Genomic DNA, 24,869 nt, shown 5'->3' with positions numbered 1-24,869 from the left:
GCTGGTCCAGGAGCAGCGCCGCTCCCATACTCAGACCCGCTCCTTCAGCCTGACGGAGATGCTCCGGCTCCACCTTTCACCCCTTCCTGCTTCACCCCTCTCAGCTCCCCTCGTTTCAAACGTCCAGCTCGCCACAATACATTCCTTTTGCCTTTCATCCAAGATTTTATGCTCAAACTGTTTCTGTTGAGACTGTCAGCACGCGGGCACAGGTGAGGGGGGACGACCATCGTTCTGATTTCAAATGGGGGACGGCGGCGTCCCGGGCACAGTGTGTGGAGGGCGCCACCTCTATTTAGATGTACGGGAATACAGTCTTGTGGCAGCAGTATCGCGCTTTTGAAATGTTTATTTTCGTCGGGACAACGTAATAATTCAGTTATTTACGTCCAGTGTGGTCGTGCTGGAATCTGTATATTGCAATAACTTGATGGAAACCTCACGATGATGTTGTGTGTCGCTTTCTGTTTTGTAATGGGATACCCACAAAGCACTGCGTGTGAATTTCCTGTGCCCAAACAAGCCAATTCATGAGCAGAAGTTATTAAATTACAGATCGATAAAATTTCTGTAGATGTCCCAAGCAATGTGTTATCCATCATAGAAATGCAGTTTCCTGTGTCCCATCTTTAAAATCAATCCTGTAGACCACATGTGTCAAACTCAAGGCCCGCGGGGTGCAGAGAGGTGACACAAACAGCTTTGAACAAAGTTAATGTCATAACTTGTGTTTGATATTTGTCTTTGTTATTTTCTTCAATAGTTTGATCTTTGATAGAGTAATGTGGGTTTCTTAACCCTCAATTAAAATGATTTATGTTATAATAACAGAAATGTGTTTAAATATATGTTTACATTTATATAACTGCATGTACAATATGTTTACACTTGAATAAACAACAATCAAATGCAGAGAGAGTTATTTAACAATATGTTAGGAGAAGTTACAGTTATACAGTCTTACAGTTACAACCGGCCCTTTGAGGGCGACCGTGATGCTGATGTGGCCCAGAGTGGAAATGAGTTTGACACCCCTGCTGTAGACTGTTATGAAACGTTAACAATGTCAAATAGTTTGTTCCGTCTCTCTGGCAGCCTCAGCATTTAGTCATCAAACTAATCCCCTCCTCTTCCGCTTCCTCGTTGTCTTTCTCCCCCCTCAGAGTTTTTCCGTGAGCTTCTGAAAAACGCCGAGGTCTCGCTGCACAACATGTTCGTGCGAACATACGGGATGATGTACGTGCAGAACGCGGAGCTGTTCAAGAACTTCTTCGAGGCCCTGACGCGGTACTACGTGTCCGGCAGCGCCGCCGTCAACCTGGACTCCATGCTGTCGGACTTCTGGGCCGACCTCCTGGAGAGGATGTTCCGGCTGGTCAACGTGCAGTACGAGTTCAGCGACGCCTACATGGACTGCGTCAGCCGGCACACGGAGCAGCTGCAGCCCTTCGGCGACGTGCCGCGCAAGCTCCGCATCCAGCTGACGCGGGCCTTCGTCGCCGCGCGCACCTTCGTGCGCGGCCTGACGCTCATGCCGGAGGTGGTCAATAAAGTTTCCACGGTAAGTGAGCGGTGCCTGTGAAGCCTTGATAAAAAGAGTTTTTTCCAGAAAGCTCTGTCCATCCCTCCCTCCTGTGATCATATCTTTCTTGTAAAAGCTGTCGGCGGCTCCGTTACAGCGTCTCTGATAACGTATAAGCCACGTTGACTCTTCTGGTACGCCATGTTTTTCCACTGCAGCGATGCATTAATGATGAGTTTGTGGAGTTGGCTTTTAAATTGAATGGTTATGTTTTTTTCTCCAGTCCAAGTATGTGGACGAGTGTTCTGCTGTGGTGAAATAATAACAGTCTGCTAACTGCCCCCCTCCTTCCTCTCTGCCTCCTCCAGGTCAGTGCGTCGCCCAGCTGTGTGCGAGCGGCCATGAAGATGTTGTACTGTCCCTACTGCTCGGGCCAGGTGGCCCTGAAGCCCTGCCAGAACTACTGTCTCAATGTGCTGCGTGGGTGTCTGGCCAACCAGGCCGACCTGGACACCGAGTGGAACAACTTCCTCGGTGAGAGAGAGAGAGAGAGAGACCCTGCATCAATGTTCTTTTAAAACGACTCGCGTGACAAAAGACGTTTCCTGGTTTCTATACCGCCATTAAACGCGTCCGTTGCCGACACTGCTACTGTCTGCGGAGGCGTCCGGTTTCTGCCGCCTCCTCGCTGTGCAGCAGCTTTACTCTGCCGTGGTCTGAGGGCTCCAGGTTCACTGGTTCACCGTCTCCTCTTGGGCATGTGCTTCCCCCTAGTGGCAGTTTCTTTGTAACATTTAAATAAATCTGATTCCTCAATGATTCCATGTACTGTTCTCTTGTTAACTTTATGTTCTTGCATTCTGGTTTTCAGACGCCATGCTCAGTCTAGCAGATAGGCTCGAAGGTCCCTTTAACTTTGAGTCCGTCATGGATCCCATCGACGTGAAGATTTCAGACGCCATCATGAACATGCAGGAGAACAGCATGCAAGTGTCGCAGAAAGTCAGTATCATTTCACAGTATTTCAAATTCAGAAAGTCAAGAACATGAAGATCTCCATTCCATTAAGTTCACTGGATACTTGTTGATTTCTGACAGGTTTTCCAAGGGTGCGGGCAGCCCAAAGCGAGCACGGCCTTCCGTTCCACGCGCTCCATCAAAGATACAGCCTTCAACGGACGCTTCCGCCCTTACAGCCCCGATGCTCGACCCACCACCGCTGCCGGCACGAGTTTAGATCGATTGGTAAGGACGAGGACAAACCCAGAGCACAACCGCACTCCTGCTGCTTCGCTTTTCAGTCTTTTGAGTTTGACGTTTATTGTTTTGTTTGTTTTTTCCAATGCAGACAAACGATGTGAAGAAGAAGCTGAAACATGCAAAAAAGTTCTGGTCCACGTTGCCAGAGACCGTTTGTGCAGGTGAGAGGATCGCACCTGGGGACGACTGCTGGAACGGAACCGCAAAAAGCAGGTAAAATAGACACACACACACACACACAATCTACACTTCACTGCTTTTAAAGTGTCGTAAAATAATCTAACATCTTGGCTCATATTGATTCTCACTCCACATAGGTACGAGTCAGTTGTCATTGGCAACGGCCTGGCCAATCAGGTGTCGAACCCGGACGTGGACGTGGACATAACGAAGCCAGACATCGTGATTCGCAGTCAGATTGCGGCTTTGAAGGAAATGACGAGCTGGCTCAAAGCTGCACACAGCGGCAACGACATCTCCATCGATAACGGTGAGGATGGTTGACGCTCGTTACGACTTTCTTCATGACATCATAATCGAGTTGAACACATCTGACCGCTCGTGTCGTCTTCTTCTTCTTATTATTATTCTAGACGAGGACAGCAGCGGAGGGGAGGAGAGCGGCAGCGGCTGCGACTCTCCGCCCTGCGACACGGACATCTACTTCTCCACCCCGCCGAACCCCGACAAACCCGTCGTCGATCAGGTGGTGAAGAGCTTACCTCCGTCAGGCGGGGGGGTCGCCTCGAAGGGAAGCATGGCGCTGGCGCTCTGCGGCCTGGCCCTGGCCCTGCTCGCCCCCCACTTGAGATAAAACTGGCTGGGCAAGAAGAAGAAGAGAACGACCCGGAATGACGGAGCGAAGGAGACGACTGTCAGAGAGACTTTAAAAAGACTGCCTTCAGGACCTTGGACTGTCTGCCATTTGGGGGGAGGGGGGGGGGGAAGACTCTTCTTAATATTACAATAACTTCACTTTTAATTATTTGTATGTTTTTAAGGACATCAGTGTACAGGAATACAATTTTTCTTCCCAAGAAATCCACCTTTTTTCCCCCCAGATCAGCCTTTACTCCTCACGGCTCTGCTGGAGCTCCACTGTGGTTCTGCTCGCAGCAACACAAACGTCATACAATTGTCTTATTTTGGCAGTTTAATCTCATAATACATTTTTGTGCCTTCTTTGGCGAACGCCATCTGATCTCGAAACAGTTGCCCAGATGTTTGGCTGAACAGCGAGTGCCTGTGGTGCGACACATCTTCATGTTTCTGAGGATGTTCCTTCTTTCCGTTGTTCAGAGATTGTTGTTATGAATGTTAACAATCGTTTGAGTGCACGCGCTGTGAATGTTTGCGTCTGTGCATTTATACATTTTGCGTACATCAGCCAGACAGACATTAGGGAGTTAGCTGTTGATGGGGGGGGGGGCACAGTCTGAGCTTTTTTTTTCGCTTCGGAGAGACGCTAAACATCTTCTCATCTCTTGGAAATACAGCGAGAGAAGTTACAGCACAGGTATTTACGTTCGACCTGGCGATGGAATCGTCCTTTAGAAGAGCTTTTGGGCGCTCTGCGAGCCCAAATGTGCATATTGTATGTCTGCTATGAGCATTATCACAACCTAGCTTCTTTTTTTTTTTCATTTTTATTTCCTAAATCCATTTTTTTATTTTACTTCCTCAGCGCGAACAGTTCAAAAGTAAAGGTCGTACCTCACGCATGCTCTCACAGTCGATGCAATCTGGTGATGTTGAGTTGAACGGGTCTGATGGAGTGTGGACGGAGAAGGACCCCCCCGGCATTAACCCTAAAGAAGGCAGAGCTGACGAGTCCCGAATGGCCTTTTGTGTGGTACTGTCAGCTCAGGTCGGCACAGAGGATCTGACTCGATACAGTCTCACTCGTTTGAGAAGAGAAGGTGGCGACGCGTACGTTCATAAAGCGAGAGGAGGAACAAAAGACAGTGCTTTGATCAAATGAAATCAAGAAAAAGATTATTTTAATACAGGGTTTTATGTCGAAGAGGTGTTGTAATGTTTAGCTATTTTTGGTATGAAGATATATATTAGGTACTACAGTGGATTTTACTGCTAGTTTAGCTGGTGGAAGAGGACAATGTGCACAGATATCGGGGGGGCATTTTTGGCCAGTGTGAACAGTTTTTTTTTATTTTTTTGTGCTTTTTTATTATTTTTTTGCCCACGTCCCCCGTCCCATAACACACACTTGTGCCTCCTGACCGGCGGGTGTCGCTGTAAAGGAACTCTGGACCATTTGATCTGCCTGCCCTCGTTCTCACGTTCTCATCATTTCAGCTGGAGGTGGAATGTTGAAGTTTAGTCACAAGTGCTCCCAAAAGGAATGCAATGTATGGTGCCTGATCTATTCTTCTTCTCTGTTTACCGTGGTACATTATTAGCAACTTCTTGAGGTATAAGAAGAAGAAAAAAAAGGATATAGATGTTGATGGTTGATGATTTGTATCTGTTATGTGCTCTGATTCCCTGTAGGGTGTTGGAGTATATTGTTACCAGCTGACCAGCACAGCATAAGGATTTCTATATCTTCTAATGTTCTAACCGGGTCTGTGAGTTACATTAGCCGGCCGTTTCATCTCTAAAATGACGCTGCATCATGTAGCTATTGTACAGTAACTTATGCATGTATTCTAACGTCCTTGTAAACATGCGTTTAGAACCAACATAGATGGTCCGAGATACAGCGCTCAAAATGTTTCCACATGCAAAACGTAGGTGACAGTAATTCAGAGTACCGTAATTGATCAGATTTGAATATGCATTTTGTTTCACATTCGTCTGCAGGTCTGACCCAGTTGGTAATTACTGGACACAACCTTTGTGCCTCTTGTTCGGCTTTGAAATTGACAGGTTGATTGTAAGCTTACATGAAATGTTCTTCCAAAAAAAAGTGATTTTACCAAACAGACTTCCAAATCAACGAAATCGATATTTAGAATCTGACTTTAAAGGAACGACAAAGCAACCCACATAAAATCCTGACGCTTTTCATTTAAAAACAACGACGCGGTGCTTCAGCAGCTTGATCCGGCGTCAGCTCCGCGTGCGATCGGTCCAATTCAGTTCCCCTGATTGTTTCTTTTGTTTTTTGTGTTCCACCAACATTTCTATCAGGGCTTGTGCACGTGTTCGCGTCATGTGGAAGAAATGTGTCGAGTGTGAAGAAAACCCAACTTTCTGAGAGTGTGAGGAAACGTTTTTGGGTGATTATGATGATGATAGTAAATGTCTGTGCTTGCGGGCCGGGGCAGCAGCATTTTCCAGCCGGCGGGGAGATGACCCCGGCTGCTTGGATGTTGTTCATTTGATCCACGGAGCAACTTCAGTCGAGTTGAGTTGGACAGGTGTTGAAAACCCTTCCATCAGCCTTTTGGCCCACAAGAACAGAAAAAGGACTCGTTTTCTGAGGAGAGACTGAGAAGAATAAAAAATAAATAAAAAAATACAGTGTAAATAAAGAGCAGCCGGTTTAGATGTCTCTAAAAGAGGCCATAACAGCACATCAGATTTTTACTTGTCAGAGTATCTCCTAAATGTTATGGAAAAAAACAAGATGAGACAGATGTTAAATTGTAAGAGAAAATGTATATTAAACATTTCTTAGTCTTGTTGAAATAAAGACTGCCAATATTTAAACGGTTGTGATTGGTCTCATTTTATCATCACTCTTGATTGACAGTTTGAACTGAGTCACAATCGTGTCCATACGTGATGCATTTTTAAACTGGAGTCTAAACGAAGCTGATGTTTTAAGTCTGCTTCTGAGAAAAATACAGTAAGCCTTTCAACAATCAATGAATGTTCACTTTAGGTCATCGGCTGTGTCCCGATCATCACTCGGGTGAAACAGAAGTCCACTTCAGCTGCTCCCTATTCTTTCACTCTATGCAATGTGTCCAGTGTGGCTGTCTCTCTACCTCAGTGCCTCAAGTAATAGTGATACAGGCACACTTTGTTTGTGATCCTCATATTGTATATATTCCTCTTAAATATAATTTAGGGTCCCTTTTTATTTCTTCCTTTCGTAAAACTTTGATATAGTTAATTCTATTTTATTGTTTATATTTTATTCTAAATCCAATATTTGAATATCTTATACATTGTCTGTGTGTTTAGCATGGAGGGGGCTACTAATGTGTTGTAAAATAACAATAAAACTGTGAACCTTGAACAACAAATTCAGTAGTTATTTTCATCCTCATCCAGCGGTGGGATTACCACAGATGCTGAAGGCCCAATAGTGATCAACAAATCACAACCAAGACAAAGGTCGTGTCCAATGTATTGTTATGGACATTTAGGGATTTAAATGATTTATGGAGATGTCTGTTCTATAAATACACATTGCTTTAAGTTGATTCTGATATGTATTAGACTCACTATATCTAAATGTAAGTGTTTTTAGCTAAAGCAAAACAGGAAATTAAATAAAATCATAAAAATTAAAAACGAGTCTGTACGTCACCACCAGAATTGTATTCCTTACAATGTAGAGAGCCTGTTGAGACAACTTTCAGACCAATCGCTTCGAGAGATAACATTCATATGAAATAGGATCTGTCAATTTAAATACATAAAGAGAATGTGGACAAAAATACATCAGAAGAATTCACTTTTTTTCTTTGGTATCAGCCCAAAAAAAGTATAAATGGGGTGGAGTTGCAATGGGGAACTTCCACTCCTCACCTCAGTATGTCCAAACAATCCTGACAGCCCTGCTCACAACACCAACTCACACTTTTCTCTTTGTTCATTGTTTTGCAAGACACATTAAGCATCTGTCTGTGTGACACTTCTGGTTTAGATGTGGTCTGTTTTTTTACTCCCATTTAACTCAGGGGAGACACAGCAGCTATTATGAGATATTACCTAATAGGTAGGCCTACTATCATAACATACACTAGAAACATATCAACCTTTTCCTGACTAGGCTTGAAATATAAAAAAGTCCTGCTTTTTCGAAACGTAACCTAAACAAGCACTTTTATATGTCCTTCTACTGACTGCAGCTGCATTCTGAGTATTTTTGTCTTTTTTTACCGTAACATTCGTGTACCACTGAAACCTGTCCGGCGGAAGTTGTGCTCACGGCCTTGTCACAAAAGAAATGGCGAGCGGTATCGGCAGTGAGTAATATTTTATAAATCTTTCTCTATTTTCATAACAAATATATCAGCAAACACACGCCAGCCATTATAGTTCATTTAGTTTGGTCGAAGCAGGTAGGGTCGTTGCATGAAATAAACCGTTACGCCGTGTTGCCGTGTGTGTCTCGTGAATGTGTCCCCCGTAATTAACACTGCTGCTAACGTTACTGGTTAAATTTGTAGCAAACGCTAGCTTAAGTGTATGGTATTGTCTGCAGAACCATGGCTTAGTTACTTGTAGCTGTTGCATTAAAGCCCCCGTACTTGTACGAAAAATACGAAGTGCTACAGTATTAGAAGCATCCTCTAAATACGATGCAAGCTAGCAAATTACTATAAACAATCTAGCTGACAGTAGCTAGCTAGCGAACTTTGACAAACAATACAAATAAAAACCTACACGACTACAAGGCTCACCAGCGCTGTTGCTGCTGATTGTCATATGTTTTATGTTTGTATCATTAACACATCACAGACAGTAGGGTAATTAAGTTGTATGGAGGATAAAGACCGTAATTGTATCGTAACTGGTGTGTGCTAACGTTACCGTAAACAAATCCCCCCCCCCCCGGAATAAAAACAAAACGCATAACGTTAAGTTACCTGAGATGACAGTTTGTTAACGTAGACTGACATGAGAGACAGCTTGTTTTACCAACTCTGACAGAGAATAATGTTACTGCTATGTGGACTTTAGTTGCTCATTGTTTGTGCGCTGACATAAAGCATTTATGTTAGCTAGTAACAGGCCACATACCTGGACGTGTTATGACTTCACTGTATATTTGTACGTGTTTCACAGAACACAAGATACTGAATGTGGGACCAACGGAGCCCTGGTCCGTCAGGGAGAAACTGTGCCTGGCCTCCTCTGTTATGAGGAGTGGCGACCAGAACTGGTAAGAAAAAAACCTGCTCAATATATTTATTCATCTGCTTTTGTTATTCACAAATGGGACCGGCCATCAGAACACAGGCAGATCACTTACTGTCTAACCACCTGGTCACACACTCACAACACAACCCTGAAGCCCCTACAGTCCGTCTATAAGCAGGCTATCAAGGTACTTGACATCAAGCCCAGACACTACCACATTTGCAACATCTTGCCCAAATACCATCTTCTGTGTTGGGATAGTCTTGTCAAATTCCATAACAGCTGCTTAACCTTTAAAATTCTTAATGGCCTTGCACCTCCCCCGTTGAGCACTTTCATAACACAAAAGACCAATAGCAGACTAACCAGAGCAACAGCTCGCGGGGACCTAGTGGTCCCAGGCAGGAGAAGCAAGTTCAGCCAGCTATCATACTCTGTCACAGCTTCCGTCACCTGGAACACTCTCCCATCACACATAAGACAGAGCACCACATACAGGTTCTTCACACACAACCTCAAAGCCTGGCTCATTAACAACCAGGTGTGTCAGCACTAACAGTCTCATGCCTGCCATGTCCGTATGTAGCCTGCCTGTCTGCCTGTCTGCCTGTCTGCCTGTCTGCCTGTCTGCCTGTCTGCCTGTCTGTCTGTCTGTCTATCTGTCTGTCTGCCTGCCTGCTTGTCTGTCATGTTTGATCCTGTGTCTGCAGGATTGTATTGCACAGCTCTGTTTGCTTGTTTTTGTGTTGTTGTCTTTTTAAACAGTTTTTAAATGTTTAAATGTTTTTAGCGGCTTCTAACACCGTGCCCAGGGACAACGGTTGAAAATTAGCTTTTTTAGCTAACACTGTCACATTTACAGTCATGTTTTTATTAATGTGTGCTGTCGATTAATGTGAACTGTCCCTGTACAAATAAAATCTTAATAATAAATAATAAAGATGTCTGTCTGTTGTATTAGACCGTCCATATGCTGGGCAGCTACAGCAGATTATTATATTGTATATGAAAAGTATTCTAGAAGCACCCAAGTATTCATTCATGTCTGTACACACTTGGATTTGAAGTAGCATATTAGCTGCCATAATTATCTGGTTATGTCCATCTTTGAGGACATGGGGCAAAAGCTTTTAGTCTCAAGTCTCACCACTAGGGGTCAGACTTGGGCAACTTACATATATACCACCGGTATGTATATGTACTTTTTTCCCCTACAATACCCTGGATTTCACTTGTCTTCATTTATTCCCAATTTGAATGCATTTCTTCAGTTTCCACATGAATGTATTTTCCGATTGTTTTCTCAACATGTGTGTTTATTCTGAGGAATGTCTCTCCGTCTTCCAGGGTGTCTGTAAGTAGAGCCATCAAGCCTTTCTCAGAGCCTGGCCGTCCACCTGACTGGTTCTCACAGAAGGTGAGAAATCTACAAAGTACAAACCTACAAATAGTTTCCCCCTTTTGTCTTCTGAGCTGATAACTTTGCCGAGTTCTACTCAGGCTGTGGCCAAAATGTGCCTCAGGATAACAAGCGTTCTCTCCGTTCCCCAGCACTGTGCCTCACAATACTCCGAGCTGCTGGAGGCCACAGAAGCACCCAAGTCAGTATTCTAACACAGACATAGCCAAACACCTATATGCAGAATTATGATCGTGTGTTGTCACTTTTGTTTGTTAACACAGGTTAACTATTGAGTGAGTTGACTTAAAGTGCTTATGCCGTCCTACACTCCAGGCGTAAGCGTGGTGAGAAGGGCGAGGTGGTCGAAACCATTGAAGATGTCATCGTGCGTCGGCTAACCACAGAGAGGATAGAGGAACTGAAAAAACTACTGCGAGACACACAAGAGCAGTACAGGTACATACACACTTCAAATCAAATATCTTAACATGCATTTGATTGCGAGCCGTGGTCTTTAACCTGTCCGTGCTTTCTGTCCTGACAGGAAGTTGAAGAAGGTGGATCTGATACAGACGGGTCACATGGACTCCCAGCTGAAGGAGCTGTGGGCGGAGATCACACTGTGAGACTCTTATCAGTTCTTCTGTTTGATTAAAAAAAACAGACGCGAACATGAGATAAACAGAGCACGATATGCATGCTGTAGAAAAACAGTTACAAATAAAATGCTATTCAGTTTCTGTTGGACTTTAATATCTTTGATGATCCACCGACTTTTCATTCAACACCACCATGACAGACATTTGCCAGAGAACATGCCCTTAACTTCTTAGCTGTAGGTGGCCTGAATGCTGCTATAGCATGTGCACATGCTACACATCACATACTACATTGTAGATGGCAGCTTGTGACTCGGCATCTGTCCCCCCCCCCCCCCCCCCTTATATACCATCTTCTCAGACTGTTAAACTGTGATTTTCCAACCTCCAGAAAGAAGAAGCAGGCTGAGGAGGAGGCGGACCAGAAGAAGAAAGCCACAGAAACAGCATACCAAGGTAGGTTCAGTCTGCACTGAAATCAAAATATCTCGGCTCATGTGAGAATTTGCAGAGAACGTCTCTGTTATCTCTGTGGTAGGTGTCGCCACACACTCCCCTCGCATGACCTGGCATGCCGCGATACAGAGTTGCATCAAAACACAGTGCTAGCAGTAGTATTTACAATGTCATCTTCTATTTTGCCGAGATAAACTTCATTGTAATTGCAGTGTGGTGTGGTTTTATGACTTTGTTATACTGTGTAGAGTTTATATACAACAAATCTGAAACTACTTGAATACTTTTGTTTTTTTTACTTTGTTTCTCTGACGTGCTTGACCTGACCGAGCGTTTACATGATGCATTTCTCTTCAGTTCTCTGATTCCTTGAAGAAGAAGAAAGGAAATAAAATCGATTAATTCTCTCTTCCTGATCGTCTCCGTCCATCACAGCTCGTCAGGCGATGAAAAACACACCCAAGCGTCTGCCCAGCGTAACGGTGCGTTCGCCTCTGGGTGCCAGCTCCCCCACCGTGGACTCTCTGGCTGACTCTTTGGTCCCCACGACGCCCATGGATACAGGAGGTGTTGCCTCCGATGACACCACCACCACCATCACCACCCACCCAGTTGTAAGAACATCCTCTAATAGAGCAGTGTTGGCCTTATAGTCATGTAGCGGTGATGCGATACAACAAGAATACTGCCGATACAGAGAGAAAAATATGTTAAATAAGGTTTTCTTTATCCAGCTGAAACATTTCCACCTTCTCTCCGCCATCTTTTTTTTTTTCAACAATGTTTTATTATGAAGGGCAATTTCACAGTCACTGTACTTCAGGTGACACACTGAAGTTTAATTCAGGCGTCACTAATAGATTTAGAGGCTGTTGCATACATTAAAAGTCCTCGATGTGTTTTTATTTTGAGATTTATTTCAGAACTACAGACGGCACTAAAGTGCCGATCTGTATCTCCAGCTAGTCAACGGAAAGAGATCATCTCACGTTGTGGTGTTTTTGGTGCTGCCGGCTCCTCCTGGAAGGAGATGGTTGAGATACTGCAGCTCACTGATTCTCTGCTGCCTCTGCCAGGCCCAGGGGGTCGGAGTGTTCCTACCAGTGTCGGATGCTCTGGGCCCGCCGGGGCCCAAAGACGGAGGCCTGGCCGCTCAAGTAGACGATTCGCCGCAGAAGAGGCTCTTGACCCAGAAGGCCACGCCGCCGCCCTCCCCTCTCCTGTCAGAACTGCTGAAAAAGGGCAACCTCATCTCGGCCAGCCCTCGCCTGGTGAGAGCCAGATTAGATCACCGCATCCAAAAGTACAAGAATGCCCAGGAATTCAAAATGATAAGACATCATACAAAGCATCATAAACGCCTCAAAGATATACACTGTGAACACCAATCTACAGAATGCCACTATGAACTTAAACTGGTGAAGCTTGACGAGCTTCTAATACCAACATCGATTATATCTTTATTTTATAGTTCTATAGTCCTAGCAATGCTGGATTGAAACCCTTTACACTTCTGTGTTGTTTATTGATGTCAGGTTGGGGAGGGAGACTCTGCTGGAAGCCTCACGAATGGAGTTCAGACAGCCACCGCAGCCACTGCCTTACCACCTGGTCATGCGGTCATCACAGGTAACTGTTTGTGGGGTGCAGCGCATCACAAACCTCACGGTTTTTGAGTCGCGGTTCGGATCAGGAAAGAAAAGGGGAGGAGACAAATATACCGTTGCTTTCCATTTGTTCATTGAAGAACTTGTGTTTGTAGACGGTGAAGCGGAAGCGGTAGTGAAGGCAGAGCTCGCTGAGGAGACCGGGTTGGTAGAAGAGGACCTCGTAGCGGTGTCTTACATGGGAGACGAGTTGGACCTGGAGACGGTGGGAGACATCATTGCCATCATAGAGGAGAAGGTACATACTGTGTTCCTCATAGTATATGTCTCCATATCAGTTTGTCTCATTCACCATTAAAGAGGCAAGAACGACAATGATCAGAGCCTTTTTTATCCGTCTTACTTGGGGAGTATGATCGACTGAAGTGAGTAACTGTGATGGAAGTTATAGGAGACGCCGAATACACAGTAATTCTGAGTGCGTAAAAAGACCTCTAGGTATGGCGTTATGTAACAAAAGCAACATTTTCGATCATATTGGCCGCGTACTAGTTCAGTCTTCAATCCTTCCTGCCTCTGTCCTCCCCTCCTTCATCCCAGGTCGACGACTCTGTTGAGGCCTTGGATGCGGCGGCAGTGGAAGCGGCTCTCTCCCTGTGTGAAGAGGCCGTCTCAGAGGGACACACCCTCCCCGGCCCCTGGGAGACCCAGGAGCTGAAGGCTTCGGACCCGCCGCCCGCCGCCCAAGACTCCGATCCCACTCAGGAGCCTCAGGATGTGGTCGCAATGTCGGCCCTGATTCCTGCCGGCATAGAGACCCAGAATCAAGCAGAAACCAAAAGAGAACAGCAGCTCAAGGGAAACTGTGACGGCCCCGAGGTAACGGGAAGTGATGTCACCTCTTTTGTCGCCTCTGACGACGGCGCAACGGGAAGCGAGGTTGCGGAGGAGGGGGCGGCAGGGAAGGAGGCCCCCGAGGTGACGGTCAAGAGCGAAGGAGAGGAATGGAGCCAGCCGGAGCCCAACCCGCCATGCCTGGGTGGGTGGTGTCACGTCCCACGCATGCAGACATTCTGCTGATGTGTTCATATTTTTCTAATCCTCTCCTCATTTCTGTCCCACAGACTCTGAGGACAGCTCTGTGTCCGGGAGAGAGTCCAAGGTAACACACTCTCTCTCTCTCACACACACACCCTTTTGTCAAACCCAGTCATTTTACCCAATGTGTGTGTTCTTGAATCCAGGAGGTGAAGGAGGAGGAGGCGGGGAGTGAGGGCTACCCAGAAGAAGGGATGGAGCTGAAGGAGGACTGCGGGGAGGGGGAGGGGCCCTATCTGTCGGAGGTGGAGCGGGCAGCCAGCGAGAGTGAGGACGGTTACGGCCCGCCCTCGCAGCACTACACAGCGGACTCGCTGGCCAGCAGCCCGGCCTCGTCTTCCCAGCTGTAGGTGTCCACATGGTCGCACCAAAGGACTGCGATGGTTGTGTCATAGTCGCCATTTCTATCCACTGGGTGATGTTCGGTGGGGAAGTGGCTTGTGTAATTCCAGAGCCGTGTCCGAAGATAACCTCTGCCGCAGCGAAGCGGTTTGCTGATTCAAAACCAGATAAAGCTTAGCTTGCATTTGTCATGAGCGTTGGCGTCGTGACCTCTGAATCACATTCGGGCTCCGTTTCTCCGAGCTACGCGGCCTCTGGCTGCTGACATTGAAAATTCTAACCGTGCGTACTTTTGTCTCCCCTTGCCTCTCTGCCACTGGGGATTTCCCTTCTGCTTCTTGTTTCCCTTCACCGTGCACTTCCCAATCCTCCCTGGGTTCCCCCTCTGTCTTCTCTTCCTCTCTCGCTCTCTCTCTCTCTCTCTGGTTCAGATCTACATGCGGTGAGGACCAGGAGGCAGTGCAGGCCCAGAAGATCTGGAAGAAAGCCATTATGCTGGTGTGGAGGGCCGCAGCCAACCACAGGTGGAGCTTCTTGCAATGCCTCGACTTCAGCAATGAATCAAAGTCTTTGTTGGCCAAAATACTTACGAAATACCTCAATCTCAGAGTTTTAGTGCCACGTGTTTTAAGGTTGTCACACAACCGTCCTGATTGTAATTGCCTCCAGATTTAGAAAGTAGTCAGGCCACGAGTGCTGTGCCTGCAGCGCAACCGCAACACCACTAAAGCATTTTGTCTTCTTTTTTTTGAATGCATTCATATATTTTTGCCTAACAACAGAACTCCACTGTGTGCATGTGATGAATCGTAGGTGAACTCCTCCTAAAGTCATCAAAACTCCCACATTCCATGAAGCATGGGGTCTTCAATGGTAGCTACAGGCCGAATGCTATAAACAAATATTTATGTGTGTTTTCCGATATTTGTTCCCCGTAAGTACAACAGAAGCTGACGTTAATCGTGGCTAATATCCAATAGCAGCCAAAGATCTGTGACACGGCACATAACAGAGGAACACAAGTTTAGCTCTGGACTGAACTCCATCGTCTACGAGTTGTCTATTCAGCATTTTGTTGCTTCTTTGTGCGTTGTGCTTTTTGCCCAACTTAAAATGGGGGTTTGACTACAAAATGAGATAAAATTAATTTTCTGGAACAAAAGCACTGCAGAAAGACATCTCCCCCAACAGTTAAAGTTTTTTACTCAGGTATGCCAGCGTCTTCCTGCAGCCCGTGTCAGATGACATCGCGCCTGGTTACCATAGCATCGTACACAGGTAAGAACACACTCACACTCACTCGCTCTTTTTAATCAAATTCCTTTGGCTAAATGTTTCATAACTCCCCCCCGCTCCAGGCCCATGGACCTGTCGGCCATCAAGAAGAACATCGAGTCGGGCGTGATCCGGACCACGGCCGAGTTCCAGCGAGACATCATGCTGATGTTCCAGAACGCCGTCATGTACAACTCCTCGGACCACGACGTGTACCACATGGCGCTGGAGATGCAGCGCGACGTCCTGGAGCACGTCCAGCAGTTCCTTGCCACCCAGCTCATCATGCAGACCTCGGAGAGCGCCATCTCCGCCAAGAGCCTCCGCGGCCGGGAGGGGAACCGTAAGCCAGGAGAGCCGGCTGAGAAGGTGGGTTGGGCGACTTGTTGGGGGACGAGTTAGGATTCCCTTAAAAGTCTGGCAAAGCGTCAAAGCAGTCAATAAAACTCCAACTCAAAGCATTTCACTGTGAATGTTCAAAACTGTCTAAATATCTACAGTGAGCCAGGAAGACATTTTGGGTTATGGGGGAGCTATTCTATTTATTCTGCTCCGAAACCTTCTCACTATATATTGTTCTTGTTTTCATAGAACCCTCAATTTGAACAGGTAACCAGGTGCCCATGGTGATAGCACAGCTCTATCTGGAGTGTATGTCAAACATGCTACCAAATGAACACAAAAAGATGAGCACAAAGAGAAGAAAGGCGTTGGTTCTTTAGCCCAGCGAGAGATTGAGCGGGTCAATAGCTCAGAGAAATGTCCCCGGGCCCTCAGCTTGATGAACATGTGGCCCCCTGAACAACCCCGGTATATGGAGTGATCTCAGGAAACTGTCCACTCAACCTGAGTGGTCTAATCAGAGTAACTGAAAACACCTGTGTGGCTCTCATCATGTCATTACTTACAGGTGATGAGAGGTCGGACGCGGGACAGTTATTAGTAGAAACTAACCGGCTTTTTTGGTTCTGAAGGCTTTATTCATGAAGTAGCTTCTCAAGCTTTTGAGCATTTATTATTGTTCAGCTTTAGAGTTTGATATGTTTTAAGTGTGTATGAAGACACATTAATGTACAGTATGAAAAGGTAAACATCCAGCAAGTCATGCTACTATTTCCTAAACAGGTGGTTTGTGCAGATGGATGAAAGGATGGATGGATGGAAGGATGAATGGATGAATGGATGGATGGATGGATGGAAGAATGAATGGATGGATGGATGGAAGAATGAAGGATGGATGGATGGATGGATGGATGGAAGAATGAATGGATGGATGGAAGGATGAATGGATGGAAGGATGGATGAATGAATGAATGGATGGATGGAAGGAAGGATGAATGAATGAATGGAAGGATGAATGGATGGAAGGATGGATGGATGAATGGATGGATGGATGAATGGATGGAAGGATGAATGGATGAATGAATGGATGGATGGATGGATGGAAGGATGAATGGATGGAAGAATGGATGAATGGATGGAAGAATGGATGGTTTGGAAGAATGGATGAATGAATGAATGGATGGATGGATGGAATGATTAATGGATGGATGGAAGGATTAATGGATGGATGAATGAATGAATGGATGAATGGATGGATGAATGGCTGGAAGGATGAATGGATGGAAGGATGAATGGATGGATGGATGGATGAATGGAAGGATGGATGAATGGATGGAAGGATGAATGGATGGAAGAATGGATGGATGAATGAATGGATGGATGGATGGAAGGATGAATGGATGGAAGAATGGATGAATGGATGGAAGAATGGATGGATTGGAAGAATGGATGAATGAATGAATGGATGGATGGATGGAATGATTAATGGATGGATGGAAGGATTAATGGATGGATGGATGGATGAATGGATGGATGAATGGAAGGATGGATGAATGGATGAATGGCTGGAAGGATGAATGGATGGAAGGATGAATGGATGGATGGATGAATGGAAGGATGGATGAATGGATGGAAGGATGAATGAATGGATGAATGAATGGGTGGATGGATATGTTACACAGACTCTGTTCATAGAGTAACGTGTTGCCGTGGTTGTGGAATCAAGTCACAGATGTGTTGAGTTGACCACTCAGTCCGTGTGGTTCTGTTTCTTTTGTTCTGGTCTGTGTTGGCTCACTCTGTCTTGCTGTATCATTGAGAGACTGTGTTCTTGATCCTAAGTGTTGACCACCACTGATGACACTGTGTGTTCTCTCCGTCCATCAATGTGGGACAATTTATTCATGTGAATAAAACGAACTTCAACTGCTTCAAATGACAGGAGGAACAGTTTCGCTCTCTGTTTTGAACTTCCATTGACCGATATACTTCAGTCTGCTGAATCCATGCGACCCGTACACATGAGCTAAACACCAGCTCACTGCTGTGACTGAATCCTTCCTCACTGATCAACGTGTTGCCTACGATCACTCTGCGTCATGCAAGTGTGACTCAGCAGAGCCCGTGATGCCGATCCCTCCGGGCACTGATTACATGTATTGTATTTGCATTTCACATCACTGACACATCGTTGACTCTACGGGACACTTGAGAATAACTCCTGGTGTTGACGTCCTGCGTGCTGGCTGCACCTCTCCTCACTAACTTCTGTCTGTCTGCATCTGCCCGTCACTGACTCACCCTGTGTGTGTGTGTGTGTGTGTGTGTGTGTGTGTGTGTGTGTGTGTGTGTGTGTGTGTGTGTGTGTGTGTGTGTGTGTGTGTGTGTGTGTGTGTGTGTGTGTGTGTGTGTGTGTGTGTGTGTGTGTGTGTGTGTGTGTGTGTGTGTGTGTGCGTGTGTGTGTGTGATTATGACTGTGGGAGTCTTGTGTGTGTGTGTCTAACAGCGTTCTCGTAGGTCATCACATTTTTGAAGTATCATGGAATTTAGAAACGTTTGTTCCAGACGGGGAGTATCTGTGAATTTGCAACACTTTCTCAGGAAGTTGAGAATTATGGGTGAATTTCTTTTTTTTTACTGAACAGAATGTATTTAAACAAGGTTCCACCAGAAAACATCTTAATCTGTTGTTTGGTTGAAGTGAGACAGTCCCAACCTTTTTAGAGCTTGAATGAACCCAACAGTGTCAACAACAACATCTGTAGTTCATGGAGGTGTTTGGACGGAATGGAAGTCGTGATGTTTCCCATCGTGGCCGTGATGGTTATGTGCTGTATGGTGTTTGTGTGTACGGGAGTGTGCTTGCCTGCTTGTATACCTGCCTGATTGTCTCAGGTGTGTTTATCTACGTCTGTGTTTATCAATCTCACTTTTTACTGTCTGCATATTAGAGATGTATGTGTATGTGTGTGCGCAGTGGTCGAACGGGCGCTGTTTCCTCGCTGCGCTTCCCTGTTTGACGCAGACTTGTATGAAACTTGCTTTCTCACGCACGTGTGTGTGTGTTTTCTCTCTCTTTCTCACTCCGATGTTTGTCCTCCTACAGGACAGTGTCCCAATGGCCTCTCCTGCTTTCCTTCTCTCTCTCTTTGTAAGTATTCAGGTTCTCCCTCAGATTTCACCAGAACCAGGCCACACTACGCACACGCTTGTCTCAAAGCAAACACACACACACACACACACACACACACACACACACACACACAGGCTCCCGTAAGCTTTCATCACCCAAGCTTCCGTCGACCTTCGGTTAATGAGCCCATGCCGGTTTCCTGTGTTTTTCTGTTTACGTGTGATTGTCAGTGTCTTTGCATGTTCGAATTTATTTTCTCCTTCTTTTATTTTGAAATCTTCCTTTGTTCTTTTTTTTTTGGTCATCATGTTATTGTTTTTCTGTTCTTCATTTGGAGAGGAAGCCTTCCGAGGTGGACTTTGCTGTTTGTTTATTTTTGTTGTGCGGAGCTGAAGCGCGTGAGGAGGCCTGACGCTGGGCCTCCCTTCACTCTGTCCACCTGACCTTTGCATCCTTATGTGAATGTTCTTATCCCCGTCTCTCTCTCTCTCTCTCTTCCCCCCCCCACCCCTCATTCTCCTCGCCTGTCTCTGTGCTGCAGGACGGAGGCACTAGGGGTCGCCGTAGTGCCATGGAGGCCGACCTCAAAATGAAGAAATGAGATTTCAGAGCGCGAGACACTTTGAGAGACAAAGAGTCCCTCAGAGCAGGTGGAGGTGAATACTGAATGCTCACTTGTTTTCTGAAGAGAAGTGTGTGTGTGTGTGTGTGTGTGTGTGTGTGTGTGTGTGTGTGTGTGTGTGTGTGTGTGTGTGTGTGTGTGTGTGTGTGTGTGTGTGTGTGTGTGTGTGTGTGTGTGTGTGTGTGTGTGTGTGTGTGTGTGTGTGTGTGTGTACACTTATTCATCTGTACTTTGGCGTAGACGAGGTCCTATGTGGGCGGTTACGTCTGTCGGTGTGTCAGAGAGCTGCACAGAGCTCCTTCTCCTCATATGATTGGTTGACGTGCAGCGCCATCGGGAGTTCACTCCACTCTCCCCACGGATCATTTCACCAGCAGCGGCCAGTCGTCCCTCTGCTGAGATGGAGCAGAGCGAGAGACAAAGAACATGTTCACCAGCAAAAGTTAGTTTGGGATCAAATGATGAAGGACACGAGGAGCTCTACTCGCCCGATCTGATCACGCTGAGTCGTGGATGAGTTGGCGCTCGTTGATTGGCTGATCCGTTTGTTGGAGTGACCTGCACCGAGCTGTGCCCGGCCCGCGTGGGCTGAAACGATACCGGATGGCAACAAGAAGAAGCAGAATGGCCACATGAGTCATCATGTACAGGTCCACAGACTGAAGAACTGCTAGTACTGCATGTTGGTGTGTGATCACTGCTGAAACATTAAAGTGAGATCCACTTCACATGTATCGCACGTCTTTACAGCGAGAGAGCGTCTGCCATTGCCAGTTTCACACTCTTTGCATTCAAGTACACTCATGCATCTGAAAATGTAATACGCTTTAGTTTGTTTTTCCGAAGTCCAGAATACAATCTAGCTCACCTGGAAGTTTAATTGATGCATATATTGCTTGTTTTACATGTATTATTATTATCATTATTATTTTACATGCTGATCACCGTTTGCCAGCAGACTTTACAATTTCAAATGCCGGAGTGTCCTTGAAGGCACCAACAAGCATTTTAAAACCAGTGGAGCAGTATGGCAACACGTTTTTCACGTGATTAATTATCTTAACCTCAAATGCCACAGCTCTTGTTACGCTGTTGTAAAAAGAATGGAAACCAACAGCTGCCTTTTTGAAGGTAGCGATCACAAAAATGTGTCTCAAAATGAAACAATGTATTCTGTGTGAAATAGTTGGCTGTGTCGTAAAACCGCGGGTGTTTCGTGGCGTGTGTTAATGGGCTGAAACGTAGGATGTGGACTTTGTTGCTGAAATCGTGTTGATGCATCGCTACACAGATAGCGTCAGAAACTAGTTTGTGTAAAGTGTCTTAGACTAGAGTACGAAAAACAAGTTTTGTACCTGTGAGGTGGGTCGTGTAGAGTTTTGTGTTTGGGTCGCTGATACATGTGTTATGTTGTACATTTGTCAAATAAAGATGATTTGATCAAAATCTAAAACAAGAGTTGCATATTCACTTTAGAGTTTATCTTAAAGTATTAATCCCTACATAACCTACCGTCAGCTGCATTCAGTGTCGTAAGCAGTGGCGGCTGGTGGAACATGTTCTAGGTCTTATCAATTCATCAAACATCTTATCAATTTCAGCAAACATCCCAGTATGATTTCATGCAAAAACAAATGTAAGTATCAAACACGCATTATTACTTGGCAGTTAAATATTTAACATTTATTCCAACACGAAAACAATCAGTAAATAACACTTATATAATATAATACAACATGTTCATTTATTGAGATGCCCCTATGGACCTTGTTATAGGAGGTAAAGATCAGGAGAAGTAAACATGAAGTGTAATTATGAATACTGATGTTAAATGAAGCTATGATGAATTTTCACTGTTAATTTAACATCTCTATTACATGTTGATGCCTCCATGACCAAGTTAAGCAGATGAGACTGTGGACAGCTATGTAGAAGAAAAGACGTTCACTTTGTCTAATATGTAGCTTGACAGAGTTCTCATGTGTGTCCTGGTGTTCTCATGTTTCCTTACCTCCTCATCCCTCACTCCCTACCCTGGTGTTCTCATGTTTCCTTACCTCCTCATCCCTCACTCCTGTAACTGTCCGTGCTGGATCCGTCCCCGTTGTTTTAAAAAGCTAAATAAATGATTAGCATGACGTCATCCAGCTAGCTAACCTGTCTGGTGTACAGCTAGTACAGAAGCTCCGCATGTACTGCTTCCCTTTCCCGCGAGTCTGCTGTCTGATTGTGAGGTCAGGCTGATCTGATATCAGCTCTTTAGCTGCAGAATCTCCTCAAAGTTCTCCTCTCAAACGGGTCTTGGAGGAGTAGTGCTCGCCTGTAGAGACTTCTCCTGACGAGAACGTGCAGCTAGGGGGGAAAAATCTTTTTGGCCCCACATTGAATCTATTTGAGGGCGCTGATTGGCTCAATTGTATGTCACTCATTTATATCTTGAATCAGCAATTGGCTAAACTGCTTCATATATTGCCAAAACGATCAGGCCCCCCAAGCTGCGCGTTCTCAGACTAGCAGACGAGCACACAGGCGGAGGACGAGCAGGAAAAGCATATATTTTGCGCAGATATCATATTTTACACACATTACTGGGTACATTCCATAGTTCAAAAACACAAATATTGACAATTTGTATAATTTATGATTATAATTTTTTTGTTGTTGTGTGGCTCATGGTGGGGCCAGGCCCCATGGCCCTCTATTGACCAGCCGCCACTGGTCGCAAGTGATCGGACAAATTGACCGTGAGTACCAGTAATAGTTTTCCTCGACTCGTGCGAGTGAGTCAAAGTATCGGCCCCAGAATTGAAGGAGTCTTGAATATGTATGAAGTGAGTTTTCACAGTACACTTAGCATACTCTGTGTACAAAGTGTGTAGAAGTATACTTCAAATGCAAGCACAGGACCGAGACATAGTGGTGTGAAACATTTATTTTTACAATTGCATAAATATAGAAAGTACAGCACAATTCAGGAGCGAGACCCGCCCAGTCCTGGAAGGAAGCTTTTAATGTTTAGAGTGAACACTTTTCACATTCATCCATTCTGTGCAAAACACTGTATTCATCAGCTAGACAAGCCGCTCGACCTCCTGCTCCAAGTCAGACGTTCACCCACGAATAACGAACGATCCCACTCTTTAGCTACAAAGTATGACACGGCAAAGCTCCAGTGCAGTCCAGGCCGAACCTTTGCCTGACAACGTTGACAATAAAAAAAAGTCACAAAACAACCGGAGGTACGGTGAAACAGGTTTACATTCTTAACGTCCTAGTTGAAGTCGTGGATGACAGGGCTGGCTGAGGAGTAGAGCTTCCTCTTCACCAGCCGGTACTCCGGTCTCAGCTTCAACACTTTGTTGGTATCGAAGATGTGCTTGAGCGGGGGCCAGCCACCGGCCCCGTCCGCCTTGAAGATCACAGACAGCTCAAATGTCGGGGTGACGCTTGGGTCCAGCAGGATGCTCCCTGCAGACGTCGGGCCATCTTTGCCGTCCACGTAGACTTCGATGGAGGCGCCCCGGAGGCCGCAGGGCTCGCCGACAGAGGAGCGCACCACGTCCTGGCCCACCCTGGCGGTCATCTGGCGAGGCAGCAGCAACATCTGGCAGTGGAGGGTGGAGGCTTTGGCCTCCGTCAGGCAGTGCTCGATCTGTCGGGTCACGTCTTGCTGCAGCAGCCGCTCTTCGTGCTCCAAACCAGCGTCCATGTTGGCAACTGTAGACGGATACCAGAGGTGTTAGAAGACGTGCCCGTCTCAGTCACAGCATCTTTTAAATAAGAGGGGCTGCCAGTCATGTGACAAACGTCACATGAAAGTACAGTGAAGCGCAACTCCAGCAAGAATCTGATCCTCAACACATTTACATAATCATGTGTTAATGTCTTGCAAAACTGCACTAAAATACACGAGTCATCAGAATGAAGGTTCGTTTCAACAGCTCATCCTATCAGCTGATCAGAGACCTGCATGAGTTACATCCACAGACTGTTACATCAGAAAGACCAGCCAATGGATTATTGGTTACGACTATGTTACTGTGGTACTTATCTCGACTGGTTTTCTATCACGAGAGGCCTAATTGTGCATCTTTAACAAAACTACGTTCAACTTTTGTTCAATGACTTACAAGGCGAGTTGTCTCTCCTGTCGCAGCTCTCGACGCTCCCCCGCCGGGCTGAGCTCGTCTCTCGGTCCGGGGACGTGAGCTGGAGGAAATACCTCCCGATCATCTCTACGGCGCTTTCCTCCTCCGACGCGACGGGCAGTCCGTGTCCACCGAGCAGCGCAGCGCTATAGACCATCCTGATGTGTGTTCGTTAAGCTCCGGTGTCTCCTCCAAACGTTTGCTCGGTGTCTTCTCCATGTATTCACTTTGTAGCGATCGCAGCGCTGAGCGGTGAGCGCGCAGCTTTTATACCGGAGCAGCGGAGGGTTGCATCAGTCGTGTGGGCGTGGCTGACCGGTTCAATCGAGAAGGTTCCTGATCTCGCGCAACATGTCTGGCCATTGCATCGCAACGGCGTCTGGGTGCGGATCCAATGAGCGACCCCCCGTAAAAAGTAACTGTGTCGAATAAAAGTCAGAGTACAGTCGGCCGACAGGGTATTCTATTCAAATGCACAGAGAAGTCGCCAACAGTTGTATTAAGGTCTGTATGGCGTCAACAACTGACTGACTGTCAAATCAAATAAAGAAAGTTCAATTCAATAATATCTCAACAATATTTACTGTCAGTTTTCAAAGTGAACTGGATGAATTATAAATAATACTCTAATAATAAATACATGTTCTTCTCTCGTTTCAAGCTAAATAAGGGCTGCATTCAAGAATAAATGAAATCACAGAACGCTTTTGAAAAATGTGCATATCTGTGCTTATTGAAACCACTTTCAGCTCTAATCCTCTCATCATGTTGGGAAGGATATTAACATGTTCGGATTCTGATCTTATTGGGCTCTTCGGTTCATTTGTCTGTCTTCATTTGTGAAGATGTGATGGGATGTGAGTGGGTAGGTTTGTTCAAACGAGTTCTTTGTCACGTAGTGCAGCTTCACATTGCCGCATTTATTATTCGCCACATGAGTCTCTGAACATGTGAACATGTGCTGGTGTTAAACTAGCCGTAAGAAGAATGACGAGAAGAG

The 24,869-nt window shown here is 45.8% G+C and overlaps 3 protein-coding genes across 6 annotated transcripts in view; 2 read left to right on the top strand and 1 right to left on the bottom strand.

Annotated features, from left to right (window-relative positions):
* Nucleotides 1-7,000, top strand: part of gpc4 (glypican 4) — a 30,439-nt gene extending 23,439 nt beyond the window's left edge. The window contains exons 3-9 of the mRNA XM_079268874.1: nt 1,164-1,561; nt 1,891-2,056; nt 2,394-2,524; nt 2,621-2,767; nt 2,871-2,995; nt 3,100-3,272; nt 3,376-7,000. Coding sequence (XP_079125000.1) covers nt 1,164-1,561; nt 1,891-2,056; nt 2,394-2,524; nt 2,621-2,767; nt 2,871-2,995; nt 3,100-3,272; nt 3,376-3,596 — 1,361 coding nt within the window. The 3' untranslated portion in view covers nt 3,597-7,000. The remainder of the gene's footprint in view (nt 1-1,163; nt 1,562-1,890; nt 2,057-2,393; nt 2,525-2,620; nt 2,768-2,870; nt 2,996-3,099; nt 3,273-3,375) is intronic.
* Nucleotides 7,001-7,882: 882 nt separating this feature from the next.
* brd8b (bromodomain containing 8b) lies at nt 7,883-21,153 on the top strand. 4 transcript variants are annotated; one of them, XR_013772005.1, is made up of 20 exons: nt 7,883-7,947; nt 8,771-8,867; nt 10,193-10,262; nt 10,397-10,446; nt 10,581-10,703; nt 10,792-10,869; nt 11,238-11,302; nt 11,738-11,916; nt 12,379-12,573; nt 12,838-12,931; nt 13,065-13,207; nt 13,510-13,948; nt 14,034-14,071; nt 14,154-14,353; nt 14,781-14,873; nt 15,559-15,627; nt 15,708-15,993; nt 19,073-19,117; nt 19,641-19,755; nt 19,962-21,153. XR_013772005.1 is itself a non-coding variant. In XM_079269060.1 (19 exons), exons 1-19 carry the CDS (start codon nt 7,929-7,931, stop codon nt 19,698-19,700), a joined length of 2,343 nt encoding a protein of 780 aa, XP_079125186.1. In that variant the 5' UTR covers nt 7,883-7,928; the 3' UTR covers nt 19,701-21,153. The 4 variants fall into 4 exon arrangements, 2 of the variants coding, with proteins under 2 accessions (XP_079125186.1, XP_079125187.1); XM_079269060.1 differs by having other exon boundaries at nt 19,641-21,153; XR_013772006.1 differs by lacking the exon at nt 19,073-19,117 and having other exon boundaries at nt 7,884-7,947.
* Nucleotides 21,154-22,648: 1,495 nt separating this feature from the next.
* Nucleotides 22,649-24,094, bottom strand: LOC306777791 (DNA damage-inducible transcript 4-like protein). Its single transcript, XM_079269077.1, has 2 exons — nt 23,852-24,094; nt 22,649-23,438 (listed from the first exon to the last, which is right to left on the bottom strand). The coding sequence occupies exons 1-2, from the start codon at nt 24,024-24,026 to the stop codon at nt 22,993-22,995; spliced, it is 621 nt and encodes a 206-aa protein (XP_079125203.1). The 5' UTR covers nt 24,027-24,094; the 3' UTR covers nt 22,649-22,992.
* Between the last annotated feature and the right edge of the window lie 775 nt (nt 24,095-24,869).

This window comes from Melanostigma gelatinosum, assembly GCF_949748355.1.
Source record: "Melanostigma gelatinosum genome assembly, chromosome: 5".
NCBI classification, from domain to species: domain Eukaryota; kingdom Metazoa; phylum Chordata; class Actinopteri; order Perciformes; family Zoarcidae; genus Melanostigma; species Melanostigma gelatinosum.
Note: the sequence above shows the minus strand (reverse complement) of the source record. Positions and strands in the feature narration are given on the sequence as shown.